Raw genomic sequence first — 19,088 nt, 5'->3', positions numbered from 1 at the left:
GATGAACATATAGTCTGTCTCCCACCTGTCTTGAAAGGTCCTGTTTTCTGTCTTTCGTTTGGCCATTTTTCGCAAGGGGTTTATTACATGTGAGTTGGGCGACAGGTCGGAGATGCTAATGAAAGAAAACAGAGGAGATGGGGGCGATTAGCGGGCTGACGGGCCGGCGCCAACGCATTTGCAAAGCATTCTGGGATTTGTAGTATTAGCTGTGCATGCGCTATAATGGCGCGGCGGCCAGCGGGCCAGCACGCCAGCACTAATACATATTTGATATGCTCTTGCAGGCCAAATATAATTATATCACGGGCCAAATTTGGCCCGCGGGCCTGAGTTTGACATGTGTGGTATAGTGCCTCCACTTGTCCAGTGGAAGTAACAACTGCTGTTTGCAAATGAACTTTAAAATAATCCAGCAAGCCATTTGGTTCTGGGGCAATTCAGGGTGAACTACAAATCTTGTCCTTTCTGTAATTCAGCAAATATTGTCAAATTCTGGAACTCTATTTGGTATTGAACTGTGAGCAGCATCAGACAGTAGCAAGTATTCATCTACGTCTGCACGGTATATTAAAGTTTAACTTGTACCCCAGGATATACGATCAATGTTGCAGTTGTAAACTGTTACATTGCATTATCCAATGAATACAAGCTTTCACCAATCAATCAGCTGAATTGTGGATTATTTTGCATTCTTTATGGTATATTTTGGAAACAGTTTTCAAAACAAATAGATCCTACAAGTTTTGTGACATACAATACTGAATAGTTCAAACGTGTGGAATCAAGAACAGAAATCCTAAATTTGCATGATTGTCCTGCTAAGCTTCATGAAATGAAAGCTCATTCCGAATGCATTCCTGTTTCTTTTCAATTATCGTAATATTACAATGAAAGGTTTATAGCACATTACACGTATGATATTGTTTGTTTTTATTTTGTTCCAATTTAACACAGTTGATGAAATTAGAAAAAGTTTTAACTTCCCTGTGCAAGTGCATGGAGTTGAATGTTCACTTCTATTTCTTGGTTAATAGTGCCATCTCTTGAGATGATTTTCACATTGCACATTATTGGGACTACACAAGGTAAATTTTAATAAAGATTCTGTCTGACACAGAGGTTGGACCTGTCTGCTCCCTATTGCTGGACTCCTTATGAGAACATACACTGAGAAAATCATCTCCTGCTTCAGAATTGGTGCAGGGTCCAAGAGCCTATTCAAATCTCTGAGGCAAGAATTTCCAAAGATAAACCAAAAAACTAGGTAAATAGGCATATTTCTTAGAGAACAATAGCAGGTATTTGAAGATATATTACCAAGATTATAGCAAATAAGGCAAGCAAATTTCAACATGATAAAGTAGTTCAGCAGTGGATAACAAGGGAAGTTAAAAGTAATATTAAATTAGATTTTAAAAGTTCATAAAGTTACCAAAAGAGTCAGGCTTTGAATCAGGGAAATTTCAGTATTCATCAAAGGAGTACCAAGAAATTGATAAAGGAAAGGAAAAGTAAAATATGCCAATAATCTTACAAGGGAAATTAAAATATAAATTATAAAATAAATATATTAGAAGTTCATGTGATTCCCTGAAGGACTGAATTGGGATAAATGGTATGAGGCCATATAGAAAGTAAAGTAATCTTTTGTGTTCGCATTCATGGAAGAAGAAACCTCTTAACAGTGTGAATAAAAAGCTGAATAAAAAGAGCAAATGATAAAAAATAATAGTGGAAAAATAAATGGGACTGAAAGTATAACCTGATGTGAGACATTTCAAGATTTTGAAAGAAGTAGCAATGGAGATAGCAGGTGCCCACAAGAAAATAGGATCAGAATTCACTCCAGGCTCCTCAAGCCTACCCTGCCACTCAATATGATCATGGCTGATGCATGTTGGCCTCTTATCTGCCAGTTCCTCCTAACCTTCAATTTCTCCATCCTTCAAATATTTATGCACCTCCTACTGAAAGATAACAAATGAGCTGCCCTCTACCATCCTCAGAGATTCACTGGCCTCTGTGAGAAGAACTGCACCTCAATTTTAAATGACCAGCCCAATATTTTGTAGCTATAGTATATTCCCCTTGTATGTGACTGTCATACTGGTGAAAAACATCTATCATGTTAAGGATCTTATATGTTAGGATCATGTTATCTTATTCCATTAATTCTAGATAGCAAATGCTAACCCTATTATTATGTTGGCCTGAAATTCTAACCAAGATAAACTGAATATTTATTATCTATCTAACTTTTCAATTTAATGTATATTATTGGAGTTTGTTTTACAAGAGTACCTGTTTGACTGCTTCAAGTTGTGACAGATTATGTTATATTTTATATTGTATATAGCTATGTTTTAAAGGAGATAGATTGCGGGGTTTTTAGTTAGGTCACCTACAGATACAAACACTTCAAAACACATTTTATTTAAAATTCCAGAGTTCTGCTCAAGCCAAACAGTCGAGGCTCCGAGTGCCTTTGGAAAAACAATGAAGATTGCCTATAAGGACTTCATAAGTAGTTATTAATTGGACATGCTGTGGAGTAATGGATTGTTGTTTTGGACTCGAAGATTGGGTCTGGTGCTGCAGCCTGTCTGAATGTAGTTTGCTGTTCTTGGAAGGTCATGTGGTTTTGCAAGCAGAGAGAAAGAAAAACAGGCTTTTCTCTGAGAGAGAGAGAGAGAGAGAGAGAGAGAGAGAGAATTCAGTTCTACAGTTCAGCAGCAGCAGCTGGGACTGGAACAGGACAAGCTGGCAAGCTTGTGGAAAAAACCATTTTGAAGACTGGTTGTGAGTTCTTAGTTTAATCTGGTCAAAGCTCTTGTGGTCCATACAAGAGGAGATGTCTAGCTGTATAATATTTCACTTGAAATAAAGGAAACAGAAAAGGAACTCTGTGGTGACCTGAAAGAAAGAGGTTATCATCTGGAAAACCCTGATGGGGCAAGTTTCTTCGGCAAGACTCTGAAGTGGCTGATCGGAAGGAATCAGTTCGTGTCCAACGAGCAACAAATCTCTCTCTGAAAACCAAAAAGAATCTTCCTGAGTGGTAACCATTTACCTTTCAAGCACCAAAATCTGGTGAAATTCATAAATGTTAACATCTGTGCACAATATAAAAATTGCCTGATACCGGAGATTGGACTGTGAATCAAATAATTTTTCTGAACTTATATGAACATTACATCCACGTGCACTTAGAATTAGATGGGGTTAAGTTAAAGTTTGATCCTGTTTTCATGTTTAAAGACAATTAAAAGTTACTTTTGTTAAAGTGACAATTTGTCTTGGTGAATTTCTTTTGCTGATAGGTTTTGGGGTTCTCTGGGCCCATAGCAAAGTAAGAACTTTGGAGAATATGTACATTGTTCTCATGTGTATAACAATAAACTAATTATCATTATAAAACATAGAACAAATTGACCCAGCCTCATCTCTTGGTTCACAGTGCCATCCAATGGTCACACTAAATATTTCAAGTTAATTTATCGGAAATTATTTAAAAAAATGAATGTTTTTATTTTTACTGATACAGAAAAATAATCTTAGAATGAGCAAGGATCTTGCAGAAGGAATGAGAGACTGAAATCCATCAGAACCAGTGTTGGCATATCTGGAGATAGTCTGGTGAGAAATGGGTAGTGATGATGGCATAATGATAATGCATTTATTGTGGTATTCATGGTACAATTAATATATTTGTCAACATTATTACTAATGAAATTAGAAAATTTTGATTTCAGTCCACTGGTTGTTGCGAATGAGTTACCTGAAAAGGCATCGGAAGCAGATTTAAGAGCAACTCTAAAATGAACATTCAATGTGTATGTCTAAAAAAAATATATCCTTGCAGCTAACTGAGGCAGGCACTTTGGCTGAATGTCCTCTTCCTATATTGTAGTTCTACAATTCTGAGGGTGGAAGGTGGTAGCTGGAACACCAAGAGGCTGACATTGTATGTGAAAAATATAACATTCAAAAGTCTGCAAGAATTTCATGCAGATAAACTGGCAAAAGCTAATTTGAGAGAGCAAGAATGTTGATATATTGAATAAAATTTTTTTTAAAATGTCAGAAAATGAAAATTGCCAATATTGCATCAATGCTTTTTGAATGTGATTGGCCCAATCAGGTCTCTGGTCCCTATTCCTAACAGTTGATTAATAATCTTAAATCATGGTTATAGCTCTGATTGAAAATGTTGCCCTTCTCAGCATGTTTCCCACGTTAAAATAAAGAAGTGTTCTCCAATTCCTCTGCAAAGTCACTAAACCATCCAATTTTAAGTCAAATTTCCTTGCAAAAGTGGCCTGAATCTCAAAGTAAAAATGTAGGTTCTTTCGAGGTTGAAACACTGAGCCCACGTTTCAAGTTGACTCTGCCTATGACCAGAAAGTGGAAAAGTTAACAGATCACAGATGGTGCTTAACGTTTTCTCATATTTACTCCATATATATTATTTTGCTTTTCCAGGAATAAACTCTTTGGAAGTGGGCGAAAGTAATCAACGAAAGGAGAGAAAGTCCAAGCACCTGATCACCACCTTTCTCTTGTTGACCCTGCTGCTCGAATCTCGCACAGACTCTGTCAGATCTCGCGATGTTACGCGGCAGATTCCGCGCATGCGGCTGGTGAACGGTCGGCGGAGGTGAGCCTTTGGCAATTGGTGCTCAGATCTAGGCACCTAATTCCTTACCTGGGCGGACTCCCTCACACCCTCTCTCTTCCCCCCCCCACCCCACCCCACCCCACCCCACCCCACCCCACCCCACCCCACCCCACCCCACCCCCGCCCTTGGGCTTCCTGCCTCTCGCCACCTTTTTCACCCCCCCGTCCTTTTCTACCTTGCGTGCCCACCTCACCCGGCTTTCCCTCCCTGTCCCCCAGATTTCCCCTTGCCCCCACCCCCGAAGACCCCCCTGGCAATCCCTTCTTCACCCCCTGCAATCCCTTCTCACCCCCCCAGGCTTTCCCTTCTTCCCCCCCCCCAAGCTTTCCCTTCTTTCCCCCCCCAGGCTTTCCCTTCTTCCCCCCCCCCCAGGCTTTCCCTTCTTCCCCCCCCCAGGCTTTCCCTTCTTTTCCCCCCCCCCAGGCTTTCCCTTCTTTCCCCCCCCCCCCAGGCTTTCCCTTCTTCCCCCCCCCCAGGCTTTCCCTTCTTCCCCCCCCCAGGCTTTCCCTTCTTTCCCCCCCCCCCCAGGCTTTCCCTTCTTTTCCCCCCCCCCTCAGGCTTTCCCTTCTTCTCCCCCCCCCCCACAGTCTTTCTCTCCTCCTCCCCCCCAGGCTTTCTTTTTACCCCCCCCCCTCCAGCTCTATCGCAATCTCCCCTGGGCTCTGACATCTCCACTGCAGCATCACTGCGGCTTACCCATCACCCCCTCCCCTGACTCTTCCTCTTCTGTGATTTGCATGGGGTTTGCTAATTCTAAGCATTTGTGCTTAATTTTTCATTTCTATTGTTTTTGAAGAATCTGCTCCATTGTCTTGTCTCTAAGAAAAGCCTATTTGCTAGTGTTAAAATAAAAGTGGCAACTGATTTTCCCAATAATCCTGATTGTACCCAGGATCAGTCCTTACTCTTGTGCTATGTGGAGTGTGCATATTCTCCCTGTGACTGCATGAATTTCCTCCCAAAGACATGCATGTTTGTGGGTTCATTGGTCATTTAAAATTACCTTTAGTGTGTTGGTGAGTTGATGAGAATGTGGATAGATAAAAGATGATATCAATATGTGGTAAGTGTAACGTGTGATTTATGGTCAACACAAGCTTGGTGGGCCGAAGAACTTGTAGAAACACACAATGCTGGAAAAACTCAGCAGGTCAAACAATGTTCTTTATTTATCAAAGGTAGAAATACATAACAGACATTTCTGGCTTGATCCCTTCATCAAGGTATAGAAAAATGTTTACAGCTATCTAAGCAAAATGAGTAAAGGGGAGGGGTGGTCGCAAAGGCAGGAGGTTTTGGATGGAGAGGGAGGGAGGGAGGGAAAAAGGGGACAGAAGTCATCAAAGAAAGGAGGAATGAGTAGGTGGAGGAGAACTGGGAAGAGAAGAGCAGGTTAGCAGAAACCGGAAAAGTTGATGTTAATGCCATGTGTTGGAGAGTGCTCAGACAGAAAAATCAGGTGCTATTCCTCCAATTTGCAGGTGGTCTTGGTGGGCTAGCATAGTACATGCCATGGACAGATGTGTGAATGAGAGTATGACGCAGAACTGAAATGGTAGGCTACTTGGAGGTCTGTCACTATAGTGGACGGAGCGAAGGTGCTTAGCGAAGCGATCTCTCAATCTGCGCCCAGTCTCTCCGATGTAGAAAAGGCCACAAAGGGAGGGCTTGTTTCTGATTAGTCTTTCTTTGTGATTGATTTCTCTTGGCCCAGTGACTGAAGATCTTGAATGGTTCTGCAGTCACTTTTGTTCAATGGGTAGACCAGACTGAAGTATTACTCCACCTAGTTTCTTAAAGATGTCCTGTGTGCATCAGGCTGTCCAAGCCAAGTTAATCTGGATCTGACTTTAGGTATTGGGTTGCATCAGGAATCAAAATATTATCAGTCCTCTTGGTTGTCTTGGTTCTTGCTGAGTTGGTTCTTTGTAGGTAAGTTCACCAAGGTTCAATACTGTGGGATGATGGGGCAGATTAATCTTGCAACTGGGAGCATGTATCTAGAATAGGAAATGGTTCTTGAATGGCTTTATAACAGAATCTGCTGACCTGACCCTGACAGGACCTAACCATGTGAGTTGGTTTTAACAGGGTATCAAAAAAGTTGTCCCTAAGTTTGAGTTGTACTTAGATTGGCCAGCCAGTTGCTAACCAATGACCATCATTAATAAAGGCACAGAAAGTGTGGTTAACAATATTACTAAGCCACAAATACTTACTAGTGAATTCAGCATTATATGTTTGAAAATAAATATGTCAAAAGAGTGCATGTAACTTCCACTGGACATTCCCTTTCTGCTATTATACGACTGTGGCAATGCACATATCTGATGGTCAGGCGAACCAGCTTTGTGTGTTAAGTGCACGCCATTTGGAGCAGCCGCATCAAAGATGGCACCACGCAGCCTTTTCCGGTAGAAGCTTGGGGCAGGTAGTGCGCTTACATCATCAAGACATAGTTTCCAGCTAGCAGGGGCAGGAGCTTCAAATGCCTTAAAAGCAGAAGCATACTAGTCAAAATAAAGCTCACGAGCTCCAACAAGCCCACTAACTGCTGGCCTCATTCTTTCACTCGGTTAACATGCTTGCTACACGCCCATCAATTTAAGCGATCAACATTTTTACTGTTTAAAGCTGGACACTTAAATTGTTGGTGTTCCTTTAAGTTAAAATATACTGTTTTCATTCCATGGATGAATAATATTAAAAGTTCTAGTGGTGCATTCTAACTAAATGGAGTAACATAGGTGGAATGTTATGGGAGCAAATGATAGGTGATATTCTGCAGTATTTTCATTTTTACAATTGCAATTTTCATTATTTCAACTACTGTAACAGTTGTGATGTCATTCTTTAAATGCTTTAACACATGCCACATTAAGCCATCTCTATTTTTATGCTTTTTTTTCAAAAGCCCCTCTCAGTCCCAGAAAGCAGTTGATTTTAGGTTGAACCTTCCAGTTGAGTAATTGTATCCTTTACTTGTAATAATAATTGGAAGCTTTCCTTTGTATCGGAAGCTAATTCATCTCTACCAGAATGTCGTATATGCTACCGCATCTCCACAATGGTTGGCAAGTCGACCAGGCCATTTTGTCGGAAGAAGATCGTGTTGTAGTCATTCGTTTTGGTCATGACTGGGATCCAACATGCATGAAGATGGACGAGGTTTTGTACAGTATAGCTGAAAAGGTGAGCTTTGAAAATATCGAGAAATGAGGCAAGATTTAACATCAATAATATTAAAGTAAAATACCAGAAAAAAACATTAACTGTGGGTTCCTTCTCATGTAATCTGAGGATAGCAATGTCAGGAGAAGTTACTGAACTTGTTTTCAGAAGCCTGGACTGTTGATCTGGAGACACCATGGGAGTTGTGGGGTTTAAATTCAAATAAGTAGGTAAACAAGGTCATGAAAATTCATTATCAATAATGATGGCCATGAGCGTGTATATTAAAAAAAAAATCCTTTGATATATTAATCATCCTTCATAAAGAAAATCCACTCTCTGACTGACTTGGAGCTGAAAATCTACTAACCTGGTTGATTTGTAATTGTCTTATGAAATTGCTTGTGAAAAAAATTAGTAATGTGTAGCTGCACGCTACTTGAAGAAAGACACACACGGGTGTAGTGAGGTATAGCTTTCTGTTTTATTGGGGCTGAAGCTTGGCTTTTATACTTCTGCCGTTCCTGCTGTTTGTCCATCAACTGACTTTACTGCCCGCATAACAATAGCGGGTTTCCCAGGCGCGGGGCCCCCTTATTGCATTTCAATGCCTTCATCCCTGTGCACTATCCCCTAGCTGTTGGCTGTGCAGTGGATGCCAGCACCATGTTGGGGATGCTGGCCCCTATGCTGCCTTAGCTGTACGACCACCGGTTCGCTCGCTGAGGCCAGTGCTGCTGTGCGGTCTGCTGGCTCCTCGTTGCGCTTGCTGCCCTGAGTGCTGGCCTGATTAACGCGGCAGTATGCCACTACATGACCCCTCCCGCCCCCCAAAAGAACTGGTGGTTTTGTCTTTGCTGCCCGAAGGCAGAGACTCTGTCGTCTTTGACAGTTTGCCTCTCTTGCATGGTACTGAAGTCTTGATAGGGCATCTGTGCTGGCTTCAACCTGTCTGTAGTGAAGGCCTCCATCTTTACTCCAACGTCCAATTTGAACAAGGCGCCGTTGTTTTATACGACTCGGAATGGACCCTCGTATGGCCTCTGTAGCGGTGGACGGTGTGGGCCCCTGCAGATGAAAACATATTCACAATCCTCCCTGTCTTTGGGTATGTGGTTCCTCACTTGTCGGTGGAGTTGGGGCTAGGTTGTCGACTCGTTCCTGTAGCCTGCGGAGGAGTGCTGCTCTGTTATCCAGGGACGGTGCAAATTCCTTGGAGACATCCAGTGGATCTCTGTACACGAGTACAGCAGAAGAGGTGTTGAGGTCCTTCTTGGGTGCAGTGCGGATCCCCAACAGTGCATATGGTAGCTCATCCACCCAGTTGGGTCCTTGTAGTCTGGCCATGAGTGTGGATTTGAGATGTCTGTGGAAGTGCTCCACTAGCCTGTTTGATTGTGGGTGATAGGCAGTAGTGTGGTGTAGCTGTGCGCCCCAAAGACTCACTAGGTCAGACCAGAGGCTGGAGGTGAATTGGGCCCCTCTGTCCGATGTGAAATGGGATGGTATGCTGAACCATGCTTCCCAGGAGGAGATGAGGGCTCTGGTTCAGGAGGTCATGGAGGTGTCTGCCATTGGGACTGCTTCTGGTCACCTGGTGAAACAGTTGTCCATTTTGAAGAAGTAGTGGAAGCCCTGGGATATTGGTAGGGGTCCCACGATGTCCACATGGACGTGGTCAAACCTTCGCTCTGTGGACCTGAAGTGCTGTGGTGGGATCTTGGTGTGCCGCTGCATGTTGGCTGTCTGTCACTGCGTTCACGCCTTCACCCACCCGCTGACTTGCTTTTGGAGACTATGCTACACATGCTTGCTGGCCACCAGCCAGACTGTGGTCCTGATGAATAGGTGAGCCAGCCCATGGATGGAATCGAAAACTTGTTGTCACCAAGCCGCAGAGACGATAGGTCTGATTTGTCCGGTGGCCACATCTCACAAGAGGGTGGAGATACCTGAGCTGACTGGGATGTCCTGGAGTTGGAGTCCCGAAATTTCTTGCCAGTGCCAAAAAATCCACTCCCTTCGATAACGTGTGGATGGTCTGCTTCTACAGTGCATCTGCCACCAAGTTGTCTTTGCCCAAGATGTGTTGCACATCCATGGTGTACTCGGAGATATACGACAGATGACGCTGTTGGCGAGCTGGCCAAAGGTCCGAAATTTTTGCTAGGGCGAAGGTCAGGGGTTTGTGGTTGGTGGAGGCCGTAAAAGTCCTGCCCTTGAACAAGTAAGTATTAGAAGTGGCGAATGGATAAGTACAGCGCCAGTAGCTCTCTGTTGAAAGTGCTGTATTTCAGTTCTGAAGGTCACAGATGCCGACTGAAGAAAGCCAGCAGCCGCCAGCTCTCTCTGATCTGCTTCAGAACTCCACCAATCGCTGTTCCTGAGGCGTCCACTGTCAGGACTGCTGGAGCGTTTGCCCTGCGTGTGCCAAAAGAGCAGTGCCCACTGGTGCTTCCTTGACCTTTACGAAGGCCTCTGCCAACTCTGTGTCCCAGGTTATGTCCTTGCTTTGTCCGTCATCCGGGCAAATAAGGGCCGCATGATTCTAGCCACTGAGGTGATGAATCTTATAAAAATTGAATATCCCCATAAACTCCTGCAGACCCTTGGTCATGCTGGGCCTAGAAAACTTCTGGATGGCTTCCACCTTGCTGGGTAGTGGTGTGACCCTTTGGTTATCCTCTGGCCTAGGAAGATAATGGTCTCCAAACCGAACTGGCATTTGGCTGAGTTGATCGTCCGTCCAAACTCACTCAGCCAGGTGTAGAGGTTACGGAGGTGCACCAAGTGTTCTTGATGGTATTTGCTCGCCACCAGGATGTTGTCGAGGTAGATGAAAGTGCCGTCCAGGTCTTGGCCCACCGCATCCATCTGGAAGGTTTGCATGGCATTCTTCAGCCCGAACAGCATGCGTAAGAATTCCAACAAGCCGGTCTTGGGGATGTCGTCAGGGTTAACAGGGATCTAATGGTATCCCTGCAAGAGGTCCACTTTAGAGAAAGTGCTGCATGTGCGCCATGGGGTAGCCATCCGACGTAGTGGCCTTGCTGCAGGGTCTCCAACTCCTAGTGGCTTTGGGCACCATGTTGCAGGGGAGAAGCCCATGGACTGCCTGACCACCACACTAGGCCCAGTTCTTCCAGCTTTTTGAACTCCTTCTTAGCTAGTTTGAGTTTCTCCGGGGCAGTCATCTGGCTCTTGCGTGGAGCGGTGAGCCCTGGGTCAGGATGTAATGTCACACTCCGTGTTTGGGCATCTCTGAGGTGAACTGGGCGGTAAGCACTGTCGGGAATTCCATTAAGATCTTGGCATACTCATCTGTGGAATGCTGCACCGAGTCCAGTTGGGGGTCTGGGAGTCTGGAACGTCCTTGAATGGACGAGTTTCCGGCCTTTCTGGTCCACCAGTAGACTGTGGGCACACAGGAAATCTGCCCCGAGGGGCAGTTGTTCCACTGCTGCCAACGTGGACACCCACAAGAAGAGGCTGTCTCCTAACTTCATTTGGACCTTGCATGTGCCATAGGACCTGATGGTGCTGTTGTTAGCAGATCTGAACGTGGGGCCCACTTGCTTGTTTCTGGTTTCCTGTCCAACGGGGGCAGACGTTGACCTCCGCTGCTGTGTTCACAAAGAACCACTGCCCTGATTGATGGTCCCTCATGTACAGGAGGCTATCTTGTTGGACAGCCAGCTGGCCCTGTTACGTGCATGGTGGTTGGCATCGGCAGGTTCCAGAGCCCTATCACTGGTGGTAGAAGCACCACTGGTAATTAGGCTCACCTCCCTTGTGGGATTGCTGCTCCCTCTGCAGTTTGGCAATGAACCCTACCGATGCCGAGCACTCTCTCTTTTGGTTCCACAAGATGTCTGCTCATGCTGTGACTTTACGGGGTTACTTAAGTCGGCATCTGCCAGGAGCAGTTGGATGATTTCAGGTAATTACTCTAAGATTACCTGGTCAAACATTATGCAAGGTGCATGCTTCCCAATTAGGGCAAACATATCATTCATCAGGGTCGATGGGGGCCTGTCCCCCAGCCCATCTATGTGGAGCAAACGCGCCCCTTTCTCTCTCCTTGAGAGCCCGAAAGTCTCGATAAGCAGCTTTTTAAAGGCAGTGTAGGAGCCTTCCCTGTGGTTCCTGGATGAAATTGGCTATCAGGCTCGCTGTGTCCCGGTCCAGGGCACTCAGCACGAGGTAGTACCAGGTGGACTCCACTGTAATCTGCCGGATCTGAAACTGTGCCTCAGCCTGGTCAAACCAGACGTGGGGCTAATTCGTCCAGAAGGTCAGCAGCCTCAGGACAACTGTGTGGACTGCTACCAGCTCACTCATCGTTGGGTTTAGATGCTGTCTAAACCATTGGGGGCTTCAATTATAGCCGCGCACTACTCGAAGAAGGACACACATGGGTGTAGTGAGGTATAGCTCTCTGCTTTATTGGGGCTGAAGCCTGGCTTTTATACTGTTGGCATTCCATCAACTGATGTCGCTGCCCACATAACAATAGCAGATTTCCCACACGCAAACATTCTTGCATTACATTACCTTCTTCCCACTGTGCAATCCCCCAGCTGTTGGCTGTGCAGTGGGGCCCAGTGCCATGTGGGGAATGCTGGCCCTTATGCTGCCTTAGCCATATGACCGCCGGTTCGCTTGCTGGGGCGTGGTCTGCTGGCTCCTGGTTGCATTTGCTGCCCTGAGTGTTGGCCCAATTGTAAATTGTAGTGTTTTTCAAAGAATACTGTTCACAACTTTTTAAAAAAGAGCAATTTGAAAATTTCTCTTTTGAATTAACTTTCTTCATGCCATATAAATGAATCAGTCTATTTTTCCTGATCTTGTGATGAACAGCTAGAAACAACTTGACTGATTTTTTTTTCCATTGACTTGTTGAGGTCATGGACAATCAAATTTTACAACTCCCTCCTTTTTTTTCCTCAATCCTTCAGAAAAATATCCTAGGCTCCATTTGGTGCTTTCTAGTTTGAAGCCCTGATCATTAAGGCTTCCATTCAGATGTCATCACCTGTACACCCACTACTTTGAAGAAGGGCTCAGGCCTGAAACATTGGTTATATATCTTTACCTTCTATGGACGCTGTGTGACCTGTTGAGTTCCTCCAGCATTTTTGTGTTTTCACTACACTCTGCTTTTGTTAATACAGTATCAGCTTCAAACTATCACTTACAAATCTGACTTTCAGTATTGCATAATGTAAGAAAAATCATGTAAAACAATTATATGTTGGCTATAGTGCCAAGTGTTTAAGTTATTAAATCACTTTTTAGTAAGCTCCAATGATTTGAAATGTCTTTTGGGTTCTTGATAAATATGCAATTTACTTTACATGGTTTGTCATATTCACTTGATTTATTTCATACAATATAAAATCTGTAACCAGTGTTCTTTTTTTAGGTGAAAAATTTTGCTGTTATTTATCTTGTGGATATCACCGAGGTACCAGACTTCAACAAGATGTACGAGTTGTACGATCCATGCACTGTTATGTTTTTCTTCCGGTATGTAAAATTACAGTTCAAGATTGGCATGATACAAATTAGAAACAACTCTTAGAACATTTTTTATGAGATTTATAATTTTATTAATTGAACCAAGCAAGTTCTGTAACTTATTGTTGACATCAAACATCTCCATGTCTGGTGCTCCACTTGTCCAGTTTCTGATTAAAATGCAATTTATAAAATTTTCAGAAGCTAGCTGATTCCATCAGCCTTGCACTCGTGTAAGAGTCTAGTCTATGCCCATGCTGTTGGAGTTTTAAAAATGCACATCAAATACAAAGTTTAACTTGAATTATTTATTATCATGTGCACCAAAATGCAAGCAAGAAGCTTTGTTTTGTATGCTGTCCAGGTAGATAAACCCATGCCCAAGTACAGCAGGTAGTGCAACAACAAAGAAGTGCAAAAGCTGCAGAGGCTGGAATCAAGCAGACAAAGAATTGTTGGAAGAACTCACTGGATCAGGTAGCATCCGTGGGTAGAAATGATCAGTCCACGTTTCAGGTCTGGACCCTTTATCAAGACTAAGATAGAGTAGGTGAAATTATAAATGTAAGGGGGAAAGAAGTTGAAAAAGGATCCAAGAGGTGATAAGAGTATAGGTCTGAAGAGAAATGGGTAGAGGCAGAAACCATTAGTAAAGGAGGTGAGGAAAGAAAAGTTGGAGAAAAAATAGGTAAAGAAGAAATGGAAACCGTGCAATCAGATGGGGTGAAGGGTTACCTAAAATTAGAAAAATCAATGTTCTTGCCATTGAATTTAAGGCTGTGCAGGAGAAATATGATTTGTTGATCTTCAAGATTACGTCAGCCTAACAGTATGAACGATAAGGAATTTCTTTGTGTCTTTGCTAACACGTTTATGGGTTTTACTGGCAGAAGAAACAATATATCTTAAGACTTTTCAGTTGTTTGAATATCATCTTAATTATTTTTAGGTGAATAATAAAATTGCTGCTTCCCAGTTATTGTTGACTAATATGATTGAAATTGCTACAATGTGCCATTCAAGGTGACAAATAAATTATTTAGGATTTTCCAAAGGAAAATATTTGTAAGGGAGGAACAACCTTTTCATAAAAACAAGTGTATTTGTGATGCTGTATCATGTGATAATGTTTAACTTTTAAATTTCTGGATGAGAAATTTATCACTGAGACATAGAAGGTTATGAACCAAGTGCTTGTAAATGGGATTTTTTTTTAGATGGGTACTGAGGGCTTATTTCTGTGTTCCATATACACCTTTCCCTCCCAATTGCCACCTAAACTTGCGAGTGCATAACGTGTTCTGGTTTACTTTAGAAGAAATATGGTTCAGGTTTTGAGGTAAGATGTTTGCAGTCCTGAAAAGGGTCTTAAGGGTGAAACTGGTTGGATCTTTCATGGCATGACCAGTGTCTCCTCTGCCATAATACGATCAAACAGTGGCAGAATTAATTTTACCCTTTAAAAAAAAAGTTGGCAGTAAACTTTGATCAGCTGTGCAATTACTTCTGACTTAACTGGCTGGCATTCAGAAAGATTCAAAAAGAAATTATTCAAATCAGTGAAAATGTTTGTAATCAAAAAATGCAACTCCAAACAAATTTAAAATATCATATTGCCTCATATGTTAGTCTCCTTCCATTGACGTTAGAGGAGCAGCAAACATAATAAATTGTTTCAGAGTGTTCAGACTGTAAATAAAGGGCAAAATGTCCAAGTTACCCCTTCTGCAAGAAGTGGAATAAGGTGTCACATGTCAATCCCAAAGTTGAGTATCATTTGTGATATGCAGAACTGCTGGCATTTCTTTACCAAATCTGAACTATTTTTCATTATTGTCTTGACATTTTGTTTCTGTTTTAAGGCACTAATGCCAGTGGAGGGCAGACCTGACACAAGTTTGTGTTCCCTGGTTTTACTGCTTTGCAGCTAATCAGAATCAGAATTTTACTGTCATGAACAAGACATGAAATTCGGTGTTTTGTAGCAGCATTATAGAGCCATCTTACAACATTACTGTAAAAAAAAATTAAAATAATACTGCACGAATAGTAAGTGTCTTTGGTTCATTGATTATTCAGGAATCTGATGGCAGCGGGGAAGAAGCTGTCCTTCTAACTGAGTGCTCATCTTTAGGCTCGTACCTTTGTCCCAATGGTAGCAGAGAGAAGAGGGCATGGCCTGGATGGTGGAGGTCCTTGGGGATAGAGGCTGCTTTTTTTTTAAGACACTGCCTCATGTACATGTCCTTGATGGAGTCTCTCAGAGGCCTCGAGTTTGTGGTTTCTTAACCAGCACGGAGGGAATAATGAAAGCCAAGCTGTAGTCGATGAAGAGCAGCCGTATGAATTGCTGTTTTCGAGGTGATCGAAAGCTGAGTGGAGAGCTCGCAATGTTGCATCTGCTGTGGAGCGATTGTGATGATGGGTGAATTGCAGTGGGTCCAGATCTTTGCTTAGGTACATATTAATTCTGGCCATGGCCAGCCTCTCAAAGCATTTCATCATAGCAGAAGTTAGTACCTCTTGGCTGTAGTTGTTGAGACAGCTCACACTACTCTTCTTGGGGACCAGGATGATTGATGCCATTTTGAATCAGGTGGGAACCTCTACACAATGAGAGGTTGAAAATGTCCGTGAACATTCCAGCTAGTTGGTTAGTGCAGATTTTCAGTACCCTGCCAGGTATGCTGTCGGTCTGACGCTTTGTTCACCCTCTTGAATCATGTTCTGATGTCACTCTCAGAGACAGATATCACAGGGTCCTCAGCCTTTTCAGGGATTCTAGTAGGCACTGTTTGGTGGTTTCTCTCAAAGTGGACATAGATAGTCATGGAGTAATCTATGATTACTGGCCGACTGATTTTTCTATCTAATTCATACATAGAAATGCATGCCAAGGTTCAGCACTGTTACATCATAATGGTTACTCTTCAACAGGAATACTATCTACTTGTAACATGTATCCATGAATCAGATGTTTGGAGGTGTTCTGAGAGTTAATGATAAACTTTGTTCATTCATTTCAGTGCCATGTTATTTCAGGACTTGAACTTTAACTCAGTCCTGAAGAATTGGACAACTCAAAAATAATACTCTTGTAATTTTTTTACTTCATGCAAACATATTCAAATAAGTTTTTTTTTGTATCTCCCTTCTACAACATTTTAATCCTTTGCAACTCTACCTTCAGTATACCATATTTTGCCCAGTGAATTTTGGGTGTTTTATTGTAGATAAAGTTACCACTCATCTTGCATTTACATGTGCATTTTCAGTAAATTAAATGGTTAGTTGTTTCTCCTTTGATCCAGGGAGTGGTAAATAAAAAACAATACTTTCATTTAATCTGAGATTTGCAGACTCTATACATTGTGATTCACATATGGATGAGTGTAGTATGTGCCCAACTTATAGGTTATCGGAGATCCTGTCTCTCATTTGTGTAACTGGGGAATTGAAAAAAATATTAAAGCAGCTATTTCCTTTGCTATCACTTAAACAGCAGAAAGTTTAAAAAAAAAATCCTTGACAAATTTTTGTTCTTTTCAGAAACAAGCACATCATGATTGATTTGGGCACGGGCAACAACAACAAAATTAATTGGCCAATGGAAGACAAGCAGGAGATGATTGATATTGTTGAAACAGTTTACAGAGGAGCTCGCAAGGGACGGGGTCTTGTGGTTTCTCCAAAAGACTACTCTACAAAATACAGATATTGAGATCTTGTGCATGCACCATTGAACAATTTGCCACGTACTTCATCCTGGATTTTTACCATTGTAAATAAAATATCAGTATTTTTTCAATTTCATTTCTGCTTTAACATTTGCACTGGATACCTCATTGTTTTATTTTTGCCTTGTGCTACTCGATTGGAAAATTGTGTTTGTCTGTTTTCTCTTGTCCTTTGAAGAAACTTTTGACTATTTGCCATCGTAACTTTCCTTACATTTCTGTGACCTAAATATGGTAATAAATTATATTTTTAGTTAGTGATTTCAATCATGATAGATTGTGCCTTTTGGATATACAAGTAAAATTATACAAGAAGAATGGCTCATGACTGATGGATTGTTTAAATGTTGCTCTGATAAAGTGATTGGAAAAGCAAATGTCATCATCTCTATTCCCAACAGAAGTTGTATATTAGTTGCTTTTACAAGCCACCTATGTTTTTGTATTTTGCCATATGGTACCTGGTTTTCTGAAGATGTAGATTATAAAGAGTCCCTCAATATAAATATACTATTATTAGTATTTTCAGCTGTTGTTTACCATACTAATAAGTAATCCCACAAAGTTATGGATAGGATTCAGAAGAAAACAAATGTTTTTATAAATGTTACAGGGGATTGTTATCAAAAAATCCTTTAGATAATATATTGAGCATAGAATTTGCAATGTTGATTTTTTTTATCTAAAACTACATACCCTCTATTTATTTTGCAAAGGGAATTTTAGAGATGGATAGTAGAGTCTTGCATGACTATACAGATTATGTAGTGGTTCTAACAAACCCAAGACATATTTTCTGTAATGAGAGAATCTTATGGGGGTGCGGTGGGGAATTAATCTAATAATAGGGATCAGATCCATAATTACTAAACCCTTAGGAATGCCAAATTGCAAAATCACAATTTGTGGTCAAATTCTGTCTTTTTTTTCTAAAAAAAAATGAAAGTGAGATGAAAAAAGATGCACAATTCCCTTGTGTAACCTGAACACGTTGAGTTATTGGGAGTAAAATGCTGAAAGTACATGGGTGTGATAGTTTTGTGGCAAGCAAAACTGAATTAATGTTTCAGATCAATGACCTTTTGCTAAGTTTCTGATCAACACAAAAATATCAGTTCTCTACAGCTGCTGCTTGAGCACTGATTATAATCAGTGGTTATATGCATACCAGCGAGGGAGGGAGCATAATCAACAGTGACTGGGTTGTCAATAACCATCTAACCATTTACGGAGCGGAAACAGGCCTTTCGAGTCCACACCGGTTCACCGATTTTGTGCGCCCTCTTCTCTGCCTAAAAAGTCATTGACACATCCGCACCTGCCTCCTGAAGGATGTTTCTGATCTGTCAGACAGGCACTTGGGGACTTTTCTTCATTATGATGAGAATTCTTCTGTCATCAGCAGTGGAGTCTTCCTGGCCCACCAGTCCCCTTCCGATCACTGAGATCATTAGTCTGCTCTTTCTTCTTGATGATGTTTCAAACAGTTGATTTTGGTCACTGTCCTAAACAAATACTTAGCTTATGTTCACCAGAGAAAGGGAACTTGAACAATGTGAAGTCAATATAGAACAAGCTTTTGTGCTGGAGTAAGTTGAAGTTAAGAGGACATGCAAGACCTTCTTAAAAATAGGACCAGCCAGGACATTAGCAAAGATCTTTGCATCCTCCCTATAGGGGAGGTACATTGGGTTGGAGAATGGCATGTAAAGGTAGTAGGGAGAATCCTGGGAATTATAAATCATTAATCTTATGTCAATGATATGCAAACTCTTGGAAAGGATTCTTAGGGTCAGGATTTACAAGCATCTACAGAACCATAATCTGCTCAAGAAAATTTAGCATGGCTTTATGAAGAGCAGGTCGTGCCTCACAGCATAATTGAATTTTTTTGCAGAAGTAACAAAACAAATTGATGAAAGTAGGGCAGTAGATTTTGTGCATATGGATTTAGTAAGGTATTTGACAAGGTCCTGCA

The 19,088-nt window shown here is 42.0% G+C and overlaps 1 protein-coding gene across 2 annotated transcripts; it reads left to right on the top strand.

The window, feature by feature from the left end:
• Positions 1–4,618: 4,618 nt before the first annotated feature.
• txnl4a (thioredoxin-like 4A) lies at positions 4,619–17,377 on the top strand. 2 transcript variants are annotated; one of them, XM_069915401.1, is made up of 4 exons: positions 4,619–4,660; positions 7,703–7,874; positions 13,279–13,382; positions 16,923–17,377. In XM_069915401.1, exons 2-4 carry the CDS (start codon positions 7,722–7,724, stop codon positions 17,092–17,094), a joined length of 429 nt encoding a protein of 142 aa, XP_069771502.1. In that variant the 5' UTR covers positions 4,619–4,660; positions 7,703–7,721; the 3' UTR covers positions 17,095–17,377. The 2 variants fall into 2 exon arrangements, with proteins under 2 accessions (XP_069771502.1, XP_069771503.1); XM_069915402.1 differs by lacking the exon at positions 7,703–7,874 and having other exon boundaries at positions 4,646–4,660.
• Positions 17,378–19,088: the final 1,711 nt, after the last annotated feature.

The sequence above is a fragment of the Narcine bancroftii genome, chromosome 2 (genome assembly GCF_036971445.1).
Source record: "Narcine bancroftii isolate sNarBan1 chromosome 2, sNarBan1.hap1, whole genome shotgun sequence".
Lineage (NCBI taxonomy): Eukaryota > Metazoa > Chordata > Chondrichthyes > Torpediniformes > Narcinidae > Narcine > Narcine bancroftii.
Note: the sequence above shows the minus strand (reverse complement) of the source record. Positions and strands in the feature narration are given on the sequence as shown.